Here is a 24,624-nt window from a genome sequence, read left to right as displayed (position 1 = left end):
CTGGGAACTATAATCTTCCAAATCCTGTCAAAATCTCAGATGTAAAGTACGGTTCACTAGTAAATACACACACTTGTATGGACCCTCCCTCTCCCACTGCTGTGTGACGTTGTTCAATGAAGAAGAGGATCTAATAAAAACTTTGAGAAAAGTAATATTTGTGGACGTAACTCTTCTGCTTTGAGACAGGTTTACAGTCTCGTGCTGGCAGGATGGATTCCTGAAATAAACTTTCCAGACCCGGGGAGTGAAAACAACTCCCTTTCTTTTGTGAGGAAGACGAGGCTCGGCCCGATATTCATCAGTCGGGATAACCTCTGACCCCGGAATCATATGACGCTGAGTGCTGGAGATCCCGCTGCAGCCAGACTGTCTGTCTGAGACGCCATCGCTCTCTCTTCCTGACACTTTCTCTCCCTCTGTCTCTCTCCCTGTCTCCCACTCTTCCCTCTTTCCTCACCTCTTTTGCTATCTCGGGGACTGTATGAAATGTGTTAGGCCAGGGAGGGGTGTTGAACCTCACGTTGCCCTTGAAGGAAAAGACTCCCCGGAGGAGCTAATATTTACTTTGGAAAGAAAAACCGCAACACGTCAGAGTAACATGATAGAATTGATTATGTTCAAATTCATTCAGTCATCATTAGCCTTTAAATACCAACTTGAGTTATTAGCCACGCTGGGTACAATTCATTGTGTGTTTGTACTTTGCATGTGACGTCACAGCAAGCAAAGTCTCTGAACTTAGTTGCAAAAAGTGACAGTAAAGTAAAGTTCTTAGCATTAGCATCTTTTATGTGCTAAGTTGTCCTTAATTTGAGTTGATAATCCACATTTTTCCTGGTGTCACTGTATTTACTGATCCATTTCACTATGTTTTTGTCACTCAGGGGGCGTGGCCCCAGGCGGCAGTGACGTCAGTGCATACCCTAAAAATTCTGCTTCTTATTGTTTATTATGGTTTTTGTACTATTTCAGTTTCAGTAAAGAAATAACTGACATCTCCTCCAGTTGACTGTGTCTGGACCAAAACGTTGCACTAGAACACCCACACGTTGTGCACCTGCGTGAAAGTTAAATAAGTCTTCTTACCATGGTGGCAATAGTCTGTATTATTTAAGATGATCTACTATTAGCTGGGAAGCTAGGGAGCTTGGAAGCGCGACAAACTGTCGTGCACAGCTGGCCTCTCCTGAATCAGGCTGATTAGTCGGTCCACAGTCAATTCATTCTAGATGTCGTAAAATAAATCTACATATTTGAATGTTCAGATGTAAAATGAGAAGAGCCTTTTGCCTGTGGCGTTTGAGCTGCACTGTTTTGTTCAGTTTCTCTGCTAATGCACTCGCTCGCTATCGTCTCTGTGACCGCTTTATCTCCCCACTGCATCAGCATGCAGAGGTTTGTTCAGAATCAGACAGAGGAAAAAAGATGAAACACCCCGGCTTTAATTAAAGCACAAATCTCCCTAACTAATGCTTTCTTAAAATTCATTCAGTGAGATAGCTGTGAATATTCTACTCACTCTAAGATGAGATCAGATGGAGACACATGTAGGAGTATGTGGCCCAGGCCTAATGATGTGTGATGCTGAACTGAGTATTGAGTGGATGGATGTGACGCGTCTAAAAGTCGCGTCAGGCACCAGGTGATTGTGTTAAGAGAGACAGGATTGTTGTCATCAGCATTTAGTAAATTGCCCCATAAGGCACACCAAAGTCATCACTAATACATGTCCTTTTTTTAAATAAATAAATCGTACACAGGGAAGCTGAAATAAAGAATAGGAAAAAGTACATTAACTTCTGCTTTAAGAGACTTAGAACAAGCTGTAGCCCTACCAAAATGCACATAATCTGAGAGACATCTTAAAATATCCTGTAACAGACACCCCCCTCTTTCTCTCTGCTAGCACTGCTGTCGCCTCCCCTGCAAACCCCTGAGATACCAGCATGCAGACAGGACGGTGGGCTCTCACCGCTCCAAACAATTACCATTAGGTAGGTCATGACAGAGCTTTTCCACACCATGCAACGGACTGAAACAGCTGCTGACAAGCCCATCTCTCCTGAGCCCCTCTAGAGTCTGCTGTGACGCACTGACAGCGGCGCTGCTTTTCGGGTGAGGTGCTCTCAGGACATACCTCAAGATGACGGGCCGAAACACAAAACATCTGATTTAAATTAACCGAAATCCAGCGAATCATTCCTTTCTTGCAGCAGCATATTCGCGCTAATTGTAGCTGCTTATCGGCACGATCACAGGTTTCAGCGTGACGCAATGGATGTCATGGCTGAAGTATTGTAGAGTTTTTTCATACGTGACATGTGGTAATTATAAAGCAACTATAGAGAAAGCTCGGGGCAGGATGCATTCATACTTTCACTAATCCAAACATGGGGCCACTAAACGTGTAATTACCTTACAATAGAAGTATGGCCTGTTAACATGCATTTAACAAAACTTAAAGCAAGCTAATCTGGTCATTTTCAGCAAGATAAGTACTTGGATCTGGTGTTTACACTCCAATCACCGCCTAACATAATGACCCTGAGCAATTACAGCAGCTGTAATTTAATGTCCACAGACTATTGCCTCATTTTTATTGCTCTGGTGTTTACCGTAAATTAAATATATGTCATGGTGATGTATGGAAGCAAAACATGACGGGAAAAAAAGGGGGTCTTGCAGGTGGCTGCCACTTACAGGAACACGAGGCCTAACCCCACGCATACATTTCTGTTCACTTCATAATCTGGCAACCATAACGTTTGAGGCATTTCACTCAAGTGAGTCATGGTTAGCGTGGAGCGCCCTGCCAGAAAGGTGTTGGGTTTGAGTGCCGCGGCGCTCAGAATGCGGCGGACAGCATGAGGTGACATGTTTTGCTGGTATAGAGGATATGGGAGACACTCCTGTAATGAGTGCTTTGTGAGATAATGGTATGCACGAGTCCACCTCCTGCTATGTTTCCTCACTCGGATCCAGAGGCAGAAACAACGGGAACAATGCCGAAACATGTCATGTAGACAAGGTCGGGTTGACGGGGTGTGTAGGCAATATAATCTGATTTCTACATGGCACACGATTATGAGGGGATGATTGCACTAAATAAAACTCCAAAGTACTGCTGACAGCTTGGAAACTCTTTGTTCCCACTTGTAGCTGTCATCCATGTTGAAGGGAAATCTGTCTTAAAACAATCCTTTACACGCCTCTGTTGAAGTCCTTCCATCTATACTGGTAAATAAAATAAAAAAAACTCTTTGTTCAAATGCACAAAATGTAATCGAACAACTGTTTTCTAAAACTTTCAACTGGACAGGTTGTGACTTTGAATGGTATCCACAGTTTAACTCATAAGCCTTACCTGGTTGATGCATTTTTTGGACACTAGTGAGAAACATACATCAGAGATGGCGCAACATTATCATCACTTTCTGGTCAATATTCACTCTACTTTTAGCTCAGATCTCGGTCTGAGAAAACAGCCTGAAAAATGAGTGGTGAGAACAAATACAAAGAGTAGGTGTGCTCTGCTAAACAATAAGTTCCAACATGCCATGACGCTAATCTTGAAGGTTCACCAGTACCAGCTCCCCTTTTCACATCAACTGATAAATTGTTGTTATGAAGAATAGATTAGGGCTACTTTCATACATTTTTGGATAGGTTTTGGCACAGAACAGGAACTAGAAAATCTGTCCCCACACTCCTATAAAGAAAGAATAATGGAAAGAAATATTTTGAATTCAGTTTTTACTGCGAGCTAAATCTTATGAGCTCATAAAACAATCCTTTAAACTACTAAATCCAATATAGCGCTGGAGCCTCTAGTTTGGAAGCGCCTACGCTGCCATGAACAATATTTCTTCAAACTGATTGAAATCATTCTGATAAGCGATTCCAACTTAACCGTTTAGGAGGCTTAATAAAATGATATGATTATAGGTTTACATGCCACAAAACAAAGTGGCTCTGCCTTCCGTTAAGTAGAACAAAAGTGCAATTATTCTATAGAGGAAAATAACTAGAACCAACCTATGTTTTCAAAGGTGTTGCCCACATCCACTTTGGCTGCTTTCGTCTTTTAATTTTTGAAAAAAATGATTCTTTTGCTACTTCAATGTTTCTGTTTCTGATCCCATGTGCAAAAAGAATGTATTAATGCCAATCACAGAGAGGTCCAGTCAAGTATTCATGGTTATCATGCACTAATATTTTGCTGCTGAAAGGATTATCAAAGGTTTACACCACCCCTCTTGGTGTTGCTTACATGATGTTAGCATTCTTAATATTGGCAGAACACTGGTCTCCACATAAACGCAGCAAATGACTTGAACTTGAGCTGTTGGTGGACGCTCAGCAGAGAGCGGCGTCTAGACCGTGCAGCAGTATGGCTAACAGCTGTGTGCCCCTGTCCAGGGACAACTGCCTGTGACGGCATTTCCTTGGATACTCTCTCACATACTGTGTCTTTATTTCCAGCGGTCAAGCTCCCATGCAGCTCCCACCATGGATAAATGCAGCTTTGTCAAGAGTTTTTCCCCTCTGAGCAGCTGTCCGCAGCCCCTTAGGCACTCGTCTGCTCAGCAACCCAAGCAAGTGCATGTCGACTGTCAGTGAGCGTTCAGGTTGAGAGACAGTTTTCATTATAGAGCGCGGTCTACCTCAGATATCATGTTGGGGAGAACTATTTTTGTCAAGAAGGCCCTGTATGCATTAAATTAAAAGTGGACACACCTGTGTAATGTGTATACTTGATGTGTGTATATAATGCATACCTCACTGAAATCTGGCGTGGATACACCTCACACCTCAAACCATTTCACAATTCCTGGTAGTTACATGACTCACCGATGGTCTGTGAACGTTCCCAAAGTCGGTTTGTAGTCTCACTAAGCTGTTAACTTTCCAAGATTATGTAGCCAGCAACACAAACACGAAGATCTGGCGCCGCTTTGACAGTATATAGACAGTACTATTGTGGATTATGGAAAAGTTTTCACTGCAGAAGATGCAGAGGTGACGAAAGACCAGAAACCAACCTCTACAATCCACAGTTACGCTCTGATCACAAGTTATACATACATACAGCATGGACGCTGGACTTCCTGAAGGGCTTGTTTTAGTAATAACGTGAACTGAAAAACAGCCACCTAGTGGTTATTGGTGGTGTTGTTGCCCGAGTTACAAAGCAAAAACCAGTTGTTCAAAGTAATGTGACACGGTCTAGTTAGCCTCATGTTCATTTACCCATCTGCTGGGTCACTTTAGACATTGCCCAACACCGCCAGCAGTTCCCAGCTGGAACCACCCCTGCCTTGCTGTATTTGATCCGGGGCTAAACAAAGTGCACGCCCCTTCATCATGTTGATTTATATGTGAGAAAAAGAAAAAAGAAAAAACACCTATAAAATACAAGGAGCTAGGCTTCAAAATAAAAGCACACAAAAAAATTTAACTAAAGATGGGCACGAAAATATAAATATAATATAAAGCATGGATGAGACTACTCCCCCTTTCTCCAGTAACTCTTCTAGCACATTTTTCTTTTGTGCTTGTTTTTATGGAGAACTTACTAAAACATGAATTATGAGCCTGATAAAGTTTTATACTTCTTGGTTCCCTCACTCCTCGTCCGCAAATACACAGAATTTCAAGTCAAACGTTTTGATTCGAATAAGATGCACTTGGTTTTAAAAACCAGATTAAGTTGGGAGATTTTCCACATATTTGCAGGCCATGGGTTGGAAATAAAACCTGCATTTTTGTGATGGATATCTCGGTTTATATTAATGAGCTATTTAAGTAAAGAAATCATGTGAAGCAGCTCCGCAGAAAGAAAGTCTTCATTCTCTTCCTGAGATCATAAATCCCAAAAACCTCATTTCACTTCCCAAGAAAGTTGATGTTTCTCCCTCTGGGTTCCAAACCGATCGCTTCAAACTCTTGCAATAAACAGAAGAAAAAAGAGGTTGGTTTCTGGAAAACTTGATAAAAAAAAAAAGAATGTGGCGTCAGCGGCTGAAACCAGCAGATGAAGGTTTGTAGCCAGGCAGAGCAAGCGTGTCACTAATCAGGCCTTGACTATTACCTGGACTGACAGCCAGAGAATGGGAGGAGAAGGGCTGGTTCCACACTGCTCAGTCAGCCAGAAAGACCCCAAACGGCAAGGCTAACGCAGGTCAAGTGATTTGGCGCCTCGGGTGTATTAAAGCTATTTACAAGCGACTAAAGGATTTACGTTGCTGCACCCACTCGGTCTGCGCTTTTATACGACCTGGCACCGGACTGCTGGGTTTTTCTGACCCCCTCAATCAATACGAAAGGGTAATAAAGAATGTTGCGTTTACGGGTATTTGGCTTTTTGTTTAGCTGCAGAGGAAAGAGCTTTTTATGACTGGCTCCTGATGCCTGGTGTGAAGGCAAACACACAGAGAGCCGTGAGATTAAATGAGATCCTGCACTCTGTCACACACACACACCAAGACACACAAAACACACACACACACACATGCACAGAAACCTACTTACCATCCCTGTATCACTTTAATACTTCATGACTCCCAAATCTGTATTGGAAATGCTTATAGAAGATATATAAATAATAATAAAATAATGGATTACTTGACTAATAACCTTAGCATTTGACATTTTATTCTGGTTTACCCTTTGTCTCTGCAAGACTCTGCTGCATTTTAGTGATATGTCTTTCCACATGTAGACGCGTTTCTGGGAATATTTACCTGAAGAAAATCTGTAGTTAATTTTAGAGGAAATTGTGACACTTTAACTGCTGTAGTTTTGAGGATGCACAACTAACTTTGTCTAATCGACATCATATGCTTGAGACACACAGAGAGTGTGTATCATTTGGTTTTAATAAAGTTGTATGGAAATGTGAAAATAAATATGGAAACATTTTGTCAGTGAGGAAGTCATTTATTCAAATTACCTGATTTGCAGTACAATATCATGGTACCTTCCTTCTGAAACACTGCTTTTAATAATGTGAAGTGTAAAAAGTTTAAACATGAAGTACCAATCAAACCCTTTCAGAGTCAGACTGAGGTCTCCTGTCTAATATCAGATGTCTGAAAGTTGACATCAGTTTTATTTATGAAACATTTCAAATCTAAACTTCTCAGGTTATTTAAATAACTATTTACAAAACTAAAAGAGGTGCAATTGTTTGATATTTTGGCACAAAGTAACTGCAGAGACGTTGTGTTTCTTCTTTTCTCTTCCATCAAACATGTAAAAGGACCCCTTGTATTTATCTTGTCACCCCTTGTAGGAGGTGAACCTTCGGGTTGGAAACCACTGAACAAAACAACCCAACTATTTAGTTAACAAACATGTGTCAGCGATAACAATTTTTTCAGTAAAATATAATGATATAGCCTCATTTCTTTATAACAAATACTTTAAAGTACTTTTTCGCTAACATATATCTATTTTTTTCTTTTTCTGTAGCATTTGTACTTTATTTCAGTAAATCTTAGAACACAAATGTCATCAGTGACTTTTTCACATAAGGACGGATGCTGCCATCTTGTGGATAACTTTGTGAAGGAACGGTGCTCGGCGCGCTGGTTAGAAAAACTTGCCACAAGACATTTTTCCTGAATAAATATATCAAGACACCTCCTGATCAAACGTTTTAGCCCCTCACCGTACACCAGCCTCGAACTAAAAGGTTATGAGACTGAAATATGCCGATGCACAGTGGAACATAATGAATCTTGAATGATGTTTTGCCCTTTGATCACACCAGAGTACTCAATGGTGCAATTAAGCCTGTAATGAATAATAGATTAAAAATCCACAATGAGTGGCAGGCACTACGTGAAGCTTGCTTCAAATCGATTTTGCAAAATGGAAAAGGGGTCTGAAACTGTAATTACTTGCATCAATCAAAAAGTATGATTGACTAAACCCCTCTAAGGCATAAAAAAAAACGCATGCGGTTTACAGCCGGTGGCCTGTTAGTGCCCCCGCCTGCCAGCCCCAGACAGGCAATGTATTCCAGATTAGATCAAACTCCAGGTTGCCCATTTCGAATCTAAGAGCAGCCGTTCTGCACTTTGTTACCATGACGACTCTCGCAGTCTGGCCTGCTGTCTGTTGGCATAAAAATAGACAGGGGGGTTGTGGTTCAGCTCGGGACTCACTGAGATGATAGTGGGCAGGGGACAATAAAATAAATAAATAAATAAAAAAAATACAGTATGATTAGACCGCAGTCATCAGACTGTTGGAGTATCTGGCTCCGGTGCTTAATCAAACTTTGACGATGAACCACCAAGGTCAGTGCAACTTTGTGGTTTGTTTCCTCAAGTGTACAACAACAGTTCCTGGGTTACAGCGTAATCTGTAGTGGCAGTGGTGAAGACAGAGGGGTAGCCAGGTTGTGCTGTTTTTCATTTTTTTTAAGCTCCTGTTCCTAAACCATTTTTGTGTGTCTGTGTCAGTGCGTCACTGCGTCAAGGAGTGTTGTTGCTATGGGGTGGGGGTGTCTGGTCTAGGTGGGTGGTACATGTCTAACTAACATCTACACGAATACCAGGTCCAAAGTTTTCCCAGCAGAACGCTAAATTGTCTCAAGATCAATGTTATTTACTTCTCCTGTCAGTGGCTTAAATGCTGTGGCTGCTCATCACTGTTACACTAATGTGCAGTTTGCGGGATTTAAATGTCAATCTTAACACATTTACATTCACTTTACCTCCTCTTGGAAATAACAGACCTCAGTTTCTAGCCCCCGCATATGAACGTTTCCAAACCACCTCTGTCAGGTCAGAGGTCACATGTTGTCATTACCTGTGTAATCAAACCCTCATGCACCGATGCCCCTGCAGAGAGAATAAGCCAGGATATATACGCCGCGCGCTCGTATCAGAGAAATGCAATCCCCTTCCAAGCAGCAGTGTAGAAGTATTGACTCATTCTGGCTGTCAAAGTGGGAGTAGAGCTGCATGCTCAGACCAGTGAGACAGCTCAACCATGAGGACCACTGAAGCCATAAATGTCTGAATGTTGTTTAATGGAGCAAATGCACCACTGCAAATGTTTTTTTTTTTTGTTTTTTTTTCCTCATAGAACTTTTAAATAACTACTGTTTGGCACTCGTTTAGTTGCTCTGGTATCCAAATCTTATGTGTTGGCAGAGTTTCTCTCTAAACTCTTCACCTAATCACACATTTTTGTGACATTTTCCTATTTTTTTTTTATTCTTTCTGTGTATTTTTGTTCAAATATTGTAATTAGACTAACACTAACACTGAATTACTACACATTTGTACCGTACCGTCTAATTACATCTCCAAGGAAAGAAGTAAAGAAATAAAACTTCACCACGCTGACATGGTGTCAGGACATACATGCTCACTGAAGTTCTTCTCCTCTGTTTTGACCATCAGATTGATTTTACATACAAAGACTACAACGCTGCTCCCAAGTTTAACACAATTCCTAGTTAGCCAGAGGACTTACCTTCCCTAAGACAGGCCACTGGATTGACATAAACTTTGAATGGTGCCTAATAACTATGTATCTGATTGTTTCCCTCTGGCTGCGATCCACAACAGACTGAAAGACTTTTCCCATATCAAAAAAGCTATAGCCTGATGTTTTGTGTTTTTGTGATTTGATAACGGGGCTTTTCATTGTGGACGAGGCTGTCAAATTGTCATTTACTTACGTGCTGTTATGTGCAACGAGCCCAGCTTGTAAGATGTGCAACAAGCACACATGCACAAAGTGAGTGGAGCACATTCACTTTCTGAGGCTCAAAGCTCCTCCCTGAGAGTTTGTGAAAACATTCCAGCAAAGTGAGAGCGGTCGAAGAAACTCTCAGAGCGGCCTCTTGCTCTCTCTGTATCCTCTTCACCTTTTTGCTTGGGTAGCCACAGTTCAGAAACGTTCATCACGGCGCATATCTCAGGACAGCTCCGCGGAGGAACACATCAAAGAGAGAAACCTGAGGACAAAGAGACTCAGCTGTCCCATTGATCATATCACAATGAAGCCGCTGTTTGTTCTCCTCGTTTCCACTGCCTGGACTTTCACTGGAGCTCAGTATTACTACCAGGGGCTGATGGATTATCTTGAGAACAGATTGTTGGCTATTGAGGTAAGAAGCAGCTCCCTTTTTAAAGTATTTATGCTTGAAGATGTAGCGCAGACCTGTGTCTGAAGTCATTAAAAAATTTGAAACACCAGTTGACTGCATTTCTTTTATTTGACTGTAATGTCTTAACCAATTCAAACCAATTAATGCAATCACTGCCCAGCTCATCAGCTTTGCTGGGGCCTCTAGGAGGGGGGAGGGGGGGTATCAGCTGATGCATGCAGAACTCTAGTTCTCATGCAACACGCAGCTTCTGTTCAGCAACATTAGCATTTCTTCTGCGTTTAAGACAATGACCCGCCAGTAATGAGTACAAGCTCAACCTTTGCTGCTGTGGCATCAAACACACCGAAAGCGTGGCAAAGGTAGGGGGAAGCTGTATTAAAACTAAGTGCCTCGGGGAAGGCATCAGAGTACTCATGGTTTAGTGTTTTCTCTTAAAAGGGTGGTTGTTAGGCAGCGCACTGGATCAGTGTCAGGTAAAGTTTGTGTAAGGTAAATAGGCTGTTGTGTTCAACTGACTGCGATATAAAATGCAAGGTGATTTGATGTCTGCTCACCTCGGCAGGTAATTTTACCCTCTTCTAAAGCCTGAAGTTTTCTGTTTCATCAAAACTGCGCCCAAGACGCAAAACAATGACAATATTAAAGTGTTCCATGCGTGAAATGAGTCATCTGTTTACAGCTAAATCCTGCTGACTTCCCTTCAGTCTCACTCCCAATATGTGGGCCTTCGGCGCTGATATGAACACGGTGATTCGTCACCGAGCTTTCACTGAACTTTCATTTTCCATTTGACCACAGGCCTCAGCAGGCAAAGGTAGAAAATGAAACCGAGGCAGAGGAGACGTCAGTTATCACATCTCACCCTGAAAAATCCACCTGTCGCTCTCCCTGTGCTAGTCTCTGATAAACACTGTCCTCTTTGGTCAGGGTGCATTGACTAAAACAGGGATATTTGATTTATCTATGATTTATTATAGTAGGAAACAGAGTCAGAGAGGCTGTGTAAATGCAAAGGCTAGCAGGTTAATACGCTACGACCTCACTGATGTGTTGCCTTTTGGTGAACTACAAAAAGGCTTGTGTGGGATAAATTGTGGCTAAGACACAGGCATTCATCGCTTTTTACTAAATTCCAAAATGAAAACTACTCCCAAATGAAAGGGAATTGTCGCGAATTTGGCACCTGCTCACTCATAGCTTTATTAGTTTGTTATTCGTTCAGCTCTTCCGAGGATTCATTCGAGCTAACATGCAGAACAAAACAATAAAAACAGATTGATTGATAACCGCAATCATAAACCAGAAGGAGACAAACGGGGACCTGTGGAAAATGAGGAAATTGCAGAGCTGCAGCAGCTGTGAAATCAAAACCAAGGACAGCATAGAGGAGATGAGAGCGCAGACTGCAGGTCATTACCTTTCTCTGAAATGATGGTGTTTCCTGGCACAAATTTGTGTCTCCAGTGAGAGAAGACCACATTTAGAGGGATTTCAGAGACGCTTGCCCAGTGCACACACAAAACCTGCATTTATGTGGCATTAGTATGAAAATATTTATGCCAACGTCATCCGTGTTAAAGCTGCCATTAGGATCAATGTTTACTATTGTTAAATACGGCCTCGCTCTCACTCATGTTATATTGAATTTATTTATTGAAGGTGCATATGACTACTGATGTAAAATCCATACATGCCTCAGTTCCTCAAATGGCCACTAAAACATAGGTCTTCAACTGGGGGTTTGTGACCCCTAGGGGGTACACGGCGGTACTGCAAGGAGGTCACAGAATCTTTGGTTGATTAAACATTTTTTTATACATATTTTCCCCCCACAAATTTAAAGAGAGCCTCTTCATCAGTTTGGAGATTACTTGCCCTGAAAAATGTTGAAGACCCCTGCTCTGAAGTGAATCAGTCCCCATAGACCTTCAAGTTAAAATGTCATAATTTACAGCAGAAATAAACATGTTTACAGCCTGGTAAAAAAAAAAAAAAAAAAAAAAAAAAAAGTAAGTTTAAATTATAATAATTTAAAGTTATCATATTATTATGTCCCACTGCACCCCCACCAGCCTTACAGTGACAGCTCAAGTGTCACTGTCAGACGGTGTGGCTAAAAGACACGGCTAAAGAGACCTACTGCAGCGACTCACTAACAGGGACCACAGCCAACAACCACAGTGAACACTTGGTCAACTTGACTCATCCAAGAATAAAACCCCGACGTTCAGTCTGCACAGTGGAGACCAGCATCAGAGCTACAAAGATAAAAGGTTTATTTAATTTAAATCGGGCGTGGGAGAAGAGTCTCTGCAGCTCAAAGTGTTGTGTCCCCAGGCCTCTTCAGCCAAGTCTTTCACACACACCTTCTGACTCGTGCCTGCTTGGACTAATTAAGCCGACGCACCAGCCAAAGACACTTCAGCTGCTACTGAAAAGTCAGTGGGGGTGAAAGGGGACATAACATCATGGATAATTGAGGTCATGGCCAATATGAGTGACAGGCAGGTGCCCTTACAGGTACTTAGGTGTCTGCCTTGATCTCACCCCACTGCCTCACCTCCAGCTCTCTGCACATTTTTGAATAAGGCAGGACTTAGACGAGCTCTTAGAGTCAAGCACAAACCACACGGTGACACCACTGTTTGAATGACGTCATGGAGGGTTTACAACTTCATATAAAGTGAATGGACTGACTGAGCTCTAAAAATCTCAACTAACTAGACATACGTTTTTGTCCTCACTTTGCAGTACATTGTAACACTCGAGTTGCTTTCTCCGTCTCTATATAGGACCAGATGCAGCTGTGGCACGAACAGTTCCATCGGTACCACACAGAGATGCAGGATTTCAAAAAGCTGAGCGCTCAGGCCATGGAGGGGCTGAAGAACGACCACGGCATGCTGTTCAAAGACCTGGAAGGAGCCGCGGTCCGAGTTGACAGGATGGAGCGAGAGATGGACTTTGTGGAAGCCCAGACTTCCCCTCGAGCCTGTGCAAACAGGGCAGACAAGGTGGTGGAGCAGGAGGCCTGGGGGCTGGAGGAGAGCAGAGGAGAGGAAGAGGAGGAAGAAGAGTGGGAGGAGTTGCACTCTAGAGTCTCTGGTGAGCTGCGCGCACACACTTCAGCCAAACGTCCTCTTGAGGTCTTTGATCTTTCAGTTTCATTTATTGCGGTACAAGCCTGGTAAAGCTATAACTTGCAGGACGGACAGGATCTATGGTCTATATACTACATTATTTCCACCAGGCATCTTTCGCAGACTTGCTGTCTTGGAAAAGCCACTGGAAAATGGGGAATAAACACACCGCTGTTACAAGTCATTTAGTGGAGTGCTTTGAGTCAGGGTGCCGTCATGTTTTCCAGCAGAAATGTGGCTTAATGCAGCTCATTTATTTCTGCAGAGCTACTCCGCCGTTTGTGCTGTTTGAGCACAGCGTTTGTCATTATAATCTCTGCATCCCAAAGCGTGCTGCTACTAACGATGCTGAGACACCACAGCTGCACTGAGTCATTTACTTGGGTAATATCGGGACTTAAAGTTTGTACGGCTGGGAAGTTATGAAATCAGATTTCAGTTCCTGACTGTGTCTTGGCAGGTTTGACTGAATGTGGTGCATTAAGAAATAGATCTATTATTTTTACACTTAAACGTTTCCAAAAAAAAATATAAAATAAAAATAATAAACCCCTGAAGATGGATCATTAATTTCCTTTGGAGTCATTTAGACTTCTCGCAAAGGAAATCAATGTCGCATAAATACAAGAATTATGCAGTGATATAAGACCTCAGCTCTAAATCATGATGTTAGACATGCACAACAAAGTTAGTGATGGTACAGTGCCGGGAACAGTCTACTCTATTAGTGTTTGTAGGCAATGGAGGAGGAGGGACAGGAAACTGGCCTGGGGTCAGTGGCATTACTCTCCAAGCTCATGTTCACAGCAGTGAGCTCTGCACACAGTGATCCATTGTGAATGTGTGTGAGATGACCCAGAACAAACTTTATAGCATTGCACGGACCGGGTTCAGATCTGTGAGTATAATGATGATTTTGCTCCTGGACACATGAGGCATCAGGGCATCCTTTGTTTGTGCATTATAGTGAAAGCATGCCCTTCTTTTCCAGACAGCATCTCCAGCTCGCCTCGACGCTGAACTCATACTTTGTCTCATTATGAGTCTGTGTCCAACTTCCCCCTGACTGGTTTGAATTTACCTTAATTTGGAGAGCCAGATATTGACGACTGCAGGCTGCTCAGCGTTTTCTAAAGGCCGCAGAGACACATCTCACCCAAGCAATGGCACTTTAATGAAACGTGCTAATGGATCTAATTATGATCTAAATTATTATTTCAACTTCACATCTGTGAAACATTTCTGTAATTGTGTATTTTTTAATGTGTTTTAATCAGCAATCTAAAGGTGCAGCATCTGGATGCTGCCTTTTGCAGATTTCATTTTTTTTAAATGTCTGCTTTTCGCTTTTGTTTTCCCTGTTCCCCTAAGCTTTTTTTTTTTTTTTTTTTTCACTGGGTATCTGCAGAGTTCAGCAAGCTAAATTTAGGACTGCATGGACTACATGATCAAACTGTCCCAGTGAGAAAGAACACTTTTGTTAGATATTATATTTTGCCCTCCCACTATTAATTAACATTTTGCTTGAAGCAGGAAAATGGATGAACAGCTTTTCCTATTAAAAATATAACTTAAAAATACAGATCCTTCCATTTCACTTCCATTTTGCATCAAATGAGAAAGCAGGGCTTAGTATAACTACAGTACGGTTACTGTGAACATACTCTCTCATGGTTGATTCACTAAGTGCTAAAACAGTCCCTTCGTCTGGTGTTTTCTGTTTCTCGTTGCAGACTGTGTGGAAATCATCTCTGGCATCCGATCCGTAAAGATCCTGAAGAGAGTGGGAAGTCCCAAGGGCATGTGGACCAGAGACCCCAGGTCGTCCAAGGTGTACATCTTTAACGGGACATCAGGAGACACCATCTACCAGTTCAACTCTGTGCGTGACTTTTCCCGCTCTCCGGGAGTCACCCCCAGCAGTAACGTCAGGCTTCCCTCTGAGTGGAGCGGCCCTGGTAATGCCATTTATAATGGTTATTTGTACTACATTCAGCAGGAGGCTGATGCAGACATGCAGGTGGTCAAATATGACCTGCTTAGCGGCTCAGTGACAGAAACTGCCATGTTCCCTGTGGAGAGTCAAGCTAGTGTTTACAGCCTCAATCCAGAGACCGTTGCAGACCTTGCAGTGGACGACGAGGGCCTCTGGCTCCTGTATGCCACCAGTGACAGTGAACCAAACATCAACCTCGCAAAGATGGACGCTGCCACACTTGACATAGAGCAAATCTGGGACACACGGTGCCCACGGGAGAATGCAGAGGCGGCTTTTGTTGTCTGCGGGACTGTTTACGTCGTTTACAACACCCGACTGCCCAGCCGCTCCCGGGTCCAGTGCGTGTTTGACGTCAATGACATAGTGGTCAGCGAGGAGGCTCCTCTACTCTACTTCCCTAGGCGGTACGGAGCCCACTCCAGTCTCAAATACAACCCAGAGGAGAAGCAACTCTACGGCTGGGACGATGGCTACCAAATCATTTATAGACTGACCATGAAGAGGAAACTTCTGGCCTGACAGCACAGAAGTGGTGGTTGAAGGCAAGCATTTAAAACAAGGGAGCAGTGTGGTCCACCCTTTTCCTTGTCCCACAGTATCCTGCCAGGAAAAGCTTAGTTTAGCATAAAGTTTGGAGACGATGAAAGAACTCGTCTAGAAATAACCAAAAAATCATAACAGCACCTCTAAAACACCTCGCTGGAACTACACTAATAAACATATTTTTACCACTTTTTAAATTGTGAATAATTATAAGGTAATATTGGTGAGATTTAGAGGTTCCTTTGACAAAGACAAGCTAACTCTTTGTGACCTGGCTTCACATTTAGTGTTTAAATAATGAGGGGTATTAATTTTTGGATGTAACTCTTGCAAGAAAACAAATAAGCATATTTTCCAAACTTTTTCTCAACCTTTATGGATGTCACAACACCAGATATTTGGTATTTGGTACCAATACCACTAAAATTCTACAATTCTTATGAATAAATCTGTCTCATAAATGTTTTTCAAGCAATTATTTCATTCATTTGAACTGTTATTAGATATCACTGCATCAGTCTACAAAGATCATACAATAACCTTTGTGTGCATTGCGAGCATGACCACAACGGATTCAGCTGAGCTGTCATCCTAGTGTCCAGTATCTCTAGACGTCAGTTACTCACATCTGACAGCGAGTGTGTAACATGCTGTGTGCTCTCACAAGCACTGGTTGTAGATGAAGATGGACAAACCCTCTGTGACGTCATCCACAGGATTCCTGAAGAGTGGTTTTGAAGTTAAGTGCAGTGTCTCAGGCCATTGTCATTTTGATAGAGCTTGGCTAAGCCTAACTCCTGTCGCACTGGCCAAAAAGAATGAGTGGAGACGAAGCTGCCCTCTCGGCACCTGTGAGGTCACACAACAACCACCCGAAGCGGCCATTCCACAAAAAAACTTTAATGTCAGATACAATTTAGACTCAAAGTGGTCATTCAAGGTTATTTTATAGTGTGTAGTCTCACTGAAAGACTGTTTGCCTCTTTTGCTGCTATCTGCTATGGCCGACAACGTAACAAAACAACCAAAAATCTAGGGTTGTCAACTCCCTGAAATATAAATAACAAACTAGGACAAAAAATCGGCCCTGGCATTTTAGACCAGACCGGCCCACCAAATTTGCTAACACACACCTTTTCGGTCGTTGTTTTGGATTATCTGATAGGCATAACACTGGCAATGAACAAAATCATGTCATTTTAAAAAGTGTGATTTTCTTTCATAGTAGCCTGCCTTGTCTTCAGCCACCTAGGCTACGTAAAAATTGACCCAAACACAAAAGTAACAAAAACAAAAGTAGCTTAGCATAGGTCTACTAGTTAAACAATTAATAGCCTAATGATGAAATCAGTTTTCATGTTAGTATGTCATGGTTTTACATTTACAAATATACTTATTGGATTGTCTTGTAAATAGGGAACACAGCTGCATTGGCATAAGATGGGCAATGGACAAAATGATGTAATGCTGTGTGAAAAGTGTACTTTTCTTTCATTTCTGTACATTGTCCTTAACCGCCTACATAAAAAACAATTTACTTTTTCCAGCTGTCACAGTTTTAAAAGACTACGTAAGAGCGAGACATTTCATTGTTTGGGTGCTACAGAAAAGGTGCGCTTGTAGGCGGTGCAGTACGCCTTGTACACATTATCATTGTCTCTCTCCAACCGTACGTTGCTATTCTAATCTGTTTTTTTAGTCCTTTTTAGACACGTTAATGTTACTGCTCGTTCAAGGTGTACCAGCCGAGGCCATTGCGTCAGTGTCGTCTATACTGCTTGTTCTTCTGTGTTTAAGGTTTGTTGTCATTTCCTAGCAACAGGTAGGCCTGGCAATAAGATTACCGCAAATGTTCATATAAAGCGCCCCTGTCATTCATTGATTCCAGTCACTTTTTTTGGTTCGCATGGAAACACGGGACAGAGTGTGCCCCAGTTCAGCTTGATATGAAATGCGTAACTTTGTTTCTAAATACAGGACGATTCTGCTTTTCAAGGGACGGTTGGCAACTCTGTCAGCTAAAATTCAGCTGTTGGTCGTCATCCATTTAAAAATGAATTAGTGAAACAAAGTTAGTTGAACTTTGACTTGTGCTGCATCACATCCATCACAGCGTCTAGTGTCTAGCATCAGTTTGTAGCTTCATATCTCCGACTTCCATTGAAGATGACTCGTAGTCTGTGGTGTTTTTTCCGTCGCTAGTGTGAACACAGTATTTCATGTTAGATTAGCGCAGACTTAAGTCAATGAGGTTGACCACGAACTGATCAACCTTAAAATGTTGCCTTTTAGTTTTAAATTATTTTTAGATTGTTAAACACTATACATGTATAAAATGATATGTATGCTTTGTTAAGCCTTTGCTAGTTGAAGGCTGATGTATTTTTACATTTTCCATTTTAATTTACAATGTACTGTGTGTGTTGTTTTTTTTTTTTGTTTGTTTGTTTGTTTTTTAATCATTATTCAGTTGTACATAGCTGCTAACCCTCGCAGACCAGTCATGTAAGAAGAGTAGCCAGAAGTCATAATATCTGCAAGGTATCAACATTTCGGTAGCTCTTCAGTCATGGTAAATGTAGTGCAGAATACAGATAATATCACACATTTCAAATCAAATCAGCTAGCCTTTGAACACTGATTTGATCATTTCCATATATGTACGATATAAACAGAACAAAGAAAAAAAAAACATGAAATGCCGTTCAGTTTGAAAGTCTTACTGCTGTGTGATGTGCATGTCCTCCCCTCGTTTAATTCGACTGTTTGATTCAGATGAAATCCCATTTCCTTTGTGCCGGCTCTTGCGTGTTAAGCTACAGGCTTTGTGGTCATTATCTGGTGTGTTTGCCAGAAAACTCACAGCTCCGTGCCCATTTTGCATAAGTCTTTTAATCAAAGAAAAGAAAACCATGTCACAGAACTGATAACACATCACACCCCGTGGAAGAAAATACAAAACAAAAAAAAAACAACAAGCAATTTTCTGATGTTGATTTTCAGACTTGTTGAAACAAAAGAATGACAATTTTTAGTGGTGGAAATACTGTATGCTATTTCGGTTTACTTTACACACTCGGGTTATGAGTTTTCATAATTATCAAGAACCTAAAAGGATAATAGATATTAGTCTGAACTAACATTTTCTCAAACATTTCTATTGTTACAAATACAAAATGTTCAATAAAAAATTGGAAATTCGGTGCTATCAGTTGCAAGGGATACGAGATCATATCAAGAAACGTTACAATATTAGGCAAAGCTAGAAGGTCTTGAAACAGTCCATGAACTGAGGCAATTGATTTATCTACTATGAAAACACAACACGTCGTCAGAGAAATATATGACCATCATAAAGCACGTTTCATAAAAGAAGGAACAGAAACAAGATTATTATTATTGTTATTATTAATATCATTATTATTATTATTCAACCACTTGTTTCAAATCGTACACTTAAAGAATATATTAGAAATCTATAAATAATGCCATTAGTCTAGAGAGGAATTTCACCATTAAAACGACTGCGCGAGTGAGAGCAAATTTAAGACCGTCACATTAGTGGAGGGGTGTTGATGCTATGGTGGATTACAGCAAGCACTAACAACAATGCACTGACTCATTCTCGCTACGACAAGTGCCAATTAGAGAAATGCCACTTCTCAGTAGATGCTGACCCCTCCACCCATCAGCTGCCCCTGCTCTGTCATCTCAGTCTCTTCCACAAACACAGAGCCGCTGCAGCTCTCTGAGTAAACTATCCGCGGAGGTAATGGCTAAAACAGACTCTTCTGGATCTGCTGAATGCATCTGCTCGTGTCTTGATGTCTAACCCCCAATTTTTCAATGACATCTTCAAAAACGTGGTGATGGATAGCTCGTTTCGCAGCGGACGGAAGCTGAGCTGTGCCAGAGATGTCTAGACTCATCTCCATCCGGGCCCAGACCATATCAGACTAAAGATGCTGCTGTAGAGATAATACAAAACTACTGTTCAATAAATGTTCTCCTCTCCTATCAAAAGGAAACGATCCGTGCAAGCCCTGCTGAATTTAATCTGTGAATGTTGGCTGGCAGCTTTCCTGCTTGATATCACTTTTTCTCTGTAGCTTAACATTTCCTGGTGTGAACGTACTGATTGTATCTGGGCTTGCCAATTACAGCAAAATAAGTCTACTGACACGGGAGGAAAATCCTGAAACTGGAATGAAAGAATTATTAAGGTTTTGTTTTTTAATTATTATTATTATTTATTTCATTTTTTTTTCAGTTACAAAGCTATCTCCAATCGCTAATATTTTATATTTTAATTATTAAAAACTCAGGATGGGCACAAGACTGGGAGGTAGAAAACAACAATAATTCAGGGGCATAATTTAAAAACCTTGCAACACCAAGGAAAGTTATAGGTTGCAGGTGATTTTCTCTCTCGTTTCATATTGTTTCTTTGCTCATGATGTAAGCTTTCTATTTCAATGTCACACGGAATGTTTGCAGTGATAACACAAACTCTGGTTACACAAACTTGCAGGAATTAAATGTGCAAAGGCCACTCATGAAAATGATGCCATCATAAAAAGGTAAAGTTAGCATAAATTTGTGCTGTGTGGTGTACATGGCAACACGTGTGAACAGTTTACAATGTACTGTAAACAATGTGTACCGCATTAAACTGTCCACCACTTCTTTAAAACACAGGGCTCTGACCAGATTGTCAGATAGAATTTAGACTCGCTTTTGGACTCAAGTGGTCATTCCAGGAACTGTGTTTTTTACGACTTCTGCATTGGCTTAAATTTTAAGTCCCAGAGATACTATTTTTATTTATAGACAGTGCAGTCTCACTGAAGGAATGCTTGTCTCTTTCACGGGCCTTATCATCTTTATACTTATACACAATTCTTTGGTGTCACAAAGGACATAAGGGTGACCTGACCTGAGTGTCTTTAGATAGCAATAATGCTACATGCTAATGGATAATGTTGGTTTCTTAGGATTTTGTATGGTTTTCTCCTCCTGTTTTGGCACAACAAACAGTTCTCAAGTTGTTTTTTTCTACCTCCCGTGTGTGTTGCTGCCTTCAAATAGGGTTGTGTTTTTGCAGAAAACAGGATATTAATGCCGCCCTCTTGCAGCAGTCACAACCTTGAATGTGAACAATTAGCTGACGTTTTCAGAACTGGTGGAGGAGGATGTTTAGTGAATATATTGTAATTTACAGTCATTTTACAGTATGTCTGATTGCCAACGGCTTCATGCTTTCATTAAGTTACCCAGTCTTTAGCCTGCTAGCTCGCTAAATTGTTAAGTCTTCCAGACATCGACAGCTACCCAGTGTTCCCATGAGTAACAACTGACGTTACCACTCGAACAACAAGCAGTTTAAGGGACACAACTTCCCATGTGGTTCCATTTAAAGGCAACAAAACTATCAATCAGCTGTTTAAAAGGCAGCGCTTTTAAGCAGAACGCTATGCTAACAGTATGTCTATTGAGGTTTATGTGAGGTTTCCTTCTTGAATTATAACTATTTACCAAACATTACACTGGGATTTGGCATTTTATGGCACACAAACAACTTGTTGTCGTTTTTCTACCCTGCTTGCATGTATCTAATGCTGTAAAACAGGAAAACAGAACTAGTACTACTACAGGGTAAATGCAACCCATATTATTCAACATATATTTTTATTAAAACAACTACATTACTACTTTTCACCTGAACGAGTATAAATTGATTACAGGATAATCAAGGCCTTAACTGGGATTTTGTGCATCGTCTATCTGATAAAAACCTTTATCTGTCTTTGCAGGCACCCACTTAAGGAATCACACAGATAAGAAAACTTTTTTTTTCCCTTTCACACCAAATATCTTTTAAACAGTAACAACAGTGGTCTATGCTGCAGATCAATATCAAGCATCTGGGTGGAAAATACAAATACGCATATTCTGTGTACACCAAGCGAACAGTGTAATTACTGACAGAATAAATGCAGAGTTGCATGTCTCTGAAATAAGGAGTATGTCTGCTTTTTTTTGTTTCGGATTTCCTCAGTCATCAGTCACCAAAAGTCAAATTTTAAAATCTTTTTTTTTTTTTTTTTCAGTTTAGAAAAACAAAACGTATGTACGGTAACCAGAAGACACCTGTACATTAAGCAATACACATCCACCAGTTTCTGTAAAAAAAAAAAAAAAAAAAAAAAAAAAAAGAACAGTAGGAGACAACAAAGTGCTTTAAAGAGTGTTTTTTGGAAGGAAAACATTGTGTGTGAGTTTCCACTTGGAAGAAAAGGTGAGATTGCTCAAAAGCGAACGTCAAACAGAGAAAGAGGTAAGGGTGTGTAAAGTGTGCTCAAAATGTCCCTGTGTACAGAAACCTTTGCAGCTCTTTTTGTTGTCAAAATTCTCTTTTAACATCTGTTTTTTAGGTTGGTTTTCAGTTGGTAATGTAAAGTAGTTGTGCCTTTTTTTCTGGTAATTTAAGCTCCCACTTCCTGTATTGAAAAAAAAGAAAAGAAAATGCAGCCAGTTTCCTCTACTGTGAATTCCAATAATCCTGTTGTTTCTTCTTCTGCGCCATGTAAAATGGTTGCTTTTGAAGACAAAATTGCGAATGTTTTAAGCTGTAGACCAAATATTTGCACGTTAGTGACAGTGAACCTGGAAGTACGGTAAACTCAGCTGGAGCATCACAAATGATAATAAATTACTTTTTAATGTCTAGTTCCAAAATGCTACAGTCCGGATACGTCTCATGGGAATGCAACATTGTAAGATTCACTGCGAGCGAGCTGTAGAGGTTTGAAAGTCCTTCAGATCTCTTTTAAGATCGACTCTTTTTGTACCACGGCCGTGTCCTCAGCTTCCCTCTGTAGAACTTCCTCCGCTTTCAGGTAGCGATACCCGAAGCACTTTTTTTTCCATCAAAGAGTTTCTGCGGCCTCTGCAAAGCTGAATCTTCAGTGTTTGGAAAGACTCCTTTGAGGACGAGATCAGTTCGCCTCAGCGCGGACAGCTCGATAATAAGTGTCTAGCAGACTGGATGTCCAGCCAATCTCACGGACGACAAAGCTGACTCTGGGCCATCACAACACCCACATTTCAAATGGACAACCTGAAACTTTAACCCGAAGAGACGGCGCTTCACACAACTAACTGACTGATGGTAGATCAGTTCTTGGAAGTGTTCTGGGACTAGACTTGAGGAAGGTAGGGACAGAGAGAGAGGGAGAGGGAGAGGGAGATAGAGAGGGGGAGAGACAGTGGGGTTGTGTTTCTCCTCAATCAGACAGACAGGAAGTGGATCAGCAGGAGGGAGGAAAACCCCCTTCTGGGCTGCTGGGTCACAGGTGGCTCTGCTCAGGGACTAGCAGGGGGCCTGGGTGAGGGGCAGGAGCCCTGGCTGTCAAAGCTGGCTGTCCTCGCCTTCCACTGCGGGACACACAAACACAAGGCAGTGATTCATCAGGCATATGCTGCTTTCAATACCAGGCAAATATCTGTAAAGCACAGTGCCAGTGTCCCAGGGTAAGACAGAGTGCATTCATACGAGGAAGCCTCAGTAAATCTAATAAGAGACCTGTGTGAAATCGCAATAAAAACAAAATAAAGAAAATAAAAAAAATATATTTTCCTGCCCAGTTTTTTGAAAGCTTTCCTATTAATTACCTAATAAATTAATTAAAAATAATTAAAATAACACATTTAGTGTATCGTGAAGACATGAAGACATAAAAATATCCAACCTGTTAGCCTAGAAATAAAAATAATTATAATGATAATCATGTAAATGTAGTCATGTGCTAAATGTTTAAATATTTGAATTTTTAATTCCCATAATGCTTTGCTGTGTGTAAACAGGAAGTGTTTGGATTCAGTGAGTGTGATTGAGATCTTTGATAAACTGGCCATTCATTGTTCCTGTTTGGAGTGTGTTCAGGCACCTCGCAGCTATCACTGCAGAACTTTAACGCAGAGGAAAGTTCAAAATGAGACAATGCTCAAGAATGTTCTGGACATATAAAGGCTCTGTTCTTGGTGGATTTCTAGACATTTGTTGTAGGACTTCAGATATGGTGACGTCTTTGGCGAAGGTAAGTCATCCTAGCTTTAAACATGTGTATTTCATGTGTTTGTCACAGTAGTCAAATTTAATAGTTTGTTTGACCCTTGCAAGTAGCTTGCAATTCCTTAAGAGGAGCTGTTGATTCTGCTGTTGCTGCCAAACTAAACAAATCACTAAATTTCATTGTTATACAAACACCAGTAGGCTCCCATCCCTATAACAGAGGACACATGAGGTTATAGTAGAACCTCATGTGTCCTCTGTGCCACCCTTGCAACTCCCTCAGAGTTTAAAAAACTCTCACCTCCAGCAATATTCTTTAATGTAGGCTCAGGATTACCAGCCAAGCATCTTCATTACTAATTTGAGATGATAAACACGTACAGAGTAATCCCTTAACCCTTTAACATTCTGCTTGGTCTTACATGGGACAGCAGTAGCCTTTTGAACCAACCAGAGCTCTGTATACGAGTGATGCTTGAGTAAATTCTGCATGTAATTTCACCGATAAAAGTTATTATAGGATTCAACACATTTTTTCAAAACTAAAAGAAAAAATCAGGTCAACTTCTTATTTTTTAACTGTGTGCCAACTTTGATTCCTCAAGAACAATAGTGATTCTGACTTTGTCATAGGACCTTCAGAGTCTTGACTTTCAAAAGAGACCATGACCATACATGAGCTCCAATATGGTCATGAATGGAATTCAATTCACTTTGGATATAACCTGAA

The 24,624-nt window shown here is 41.1% G+C and overlaps 2 protein-coding genes across 2 annotated transcripts in view; one reads left to right on the top strand and one right to left on the bottom strand.

The window, feature by feature from the left end:
• The first annotated feature begins 9,839 nt into the window (after positions 1 to 9,839).
• olfml3a (olfactomedin-like 3a) lies at positions 9,840 to 20,087 on the top strand. Its single transcript, XM_047594549.1, has 3 exons — positions 9,840 to 10,135; positions 12,931 to 13,243; positions 15,012 to 20,087. Exons 1-3 carry the CDS (start codon positions 10,025 to 10,027, stop codon positions 15,794 to 15,796), a joined length of 1,209 nt encoding a protein of 402 aa, XP_047450505.1. The 5' UTR covers positions 9,840 to 10,024; the 3' UTR covers positions 15,797 to 20,087.
• The window catches only part of syt6a (synaptotagmin VIa), a 67,242-nt gene continuing 61,311 nt past the window's right edge, over positions 18,694 to 24,624 (bottom strand). Inside the window, exon 7 of the mRNA XM_047594537.1 lies at positions 18,694 to 23,257. Coding sequence (XP_047450493.1) covers positions 23,186 to 23,257 — 72 coding nt within the window. The 3' untranslated portion in view covers positions 18,694 to 23,185. The remainder of the gene's footprint in view (positions 23,258 to 24,624) is intronic.

The sequence above is a fragment of the Mugil cephalus genome, chromosome 1 (assembly GCF_022458985.1).
Source record: "Mugil cephalus isolate CIBA_MC_2020 chromosome 1, CIBA_Mcephalus_1.1, whole genome shotgun sequence".
Taxonomy (NCBI): Eukaryota; Metazoa; Chordata; class Actinopteri; order Mugiliformes; family Mugilidae; genus Mugil; species Mugil cephalus.
Note: the sequence above shows the minus strand (reverse complement) of the source record. Positions and strands in the feature narration are given on the sequence as shown.

Coding starts and splice junctions, on each gene's coding strand:
- olfml3a (XM_047594549.1), top strand. CDS start 10,025: ATGAAGCCGCTGTTTGTTCTCCTCGTTTCCACTGCCTGGACTTTCACT. Junction 10,136..12,930: donor ACAGATTGTTGGCTATTGAG/GTAAGAAGCAGC, acceptor GTCTCTATATAG/GACCAGATGCAGCTGTGGCA. Junction 13,244..15,011: donor GTTGCACTCTAGAGTCTCTG/GTGAGCTGCGCG, acceptor TTCTCGTTGCAG/ACTGTGTGGAAATCATCTCT.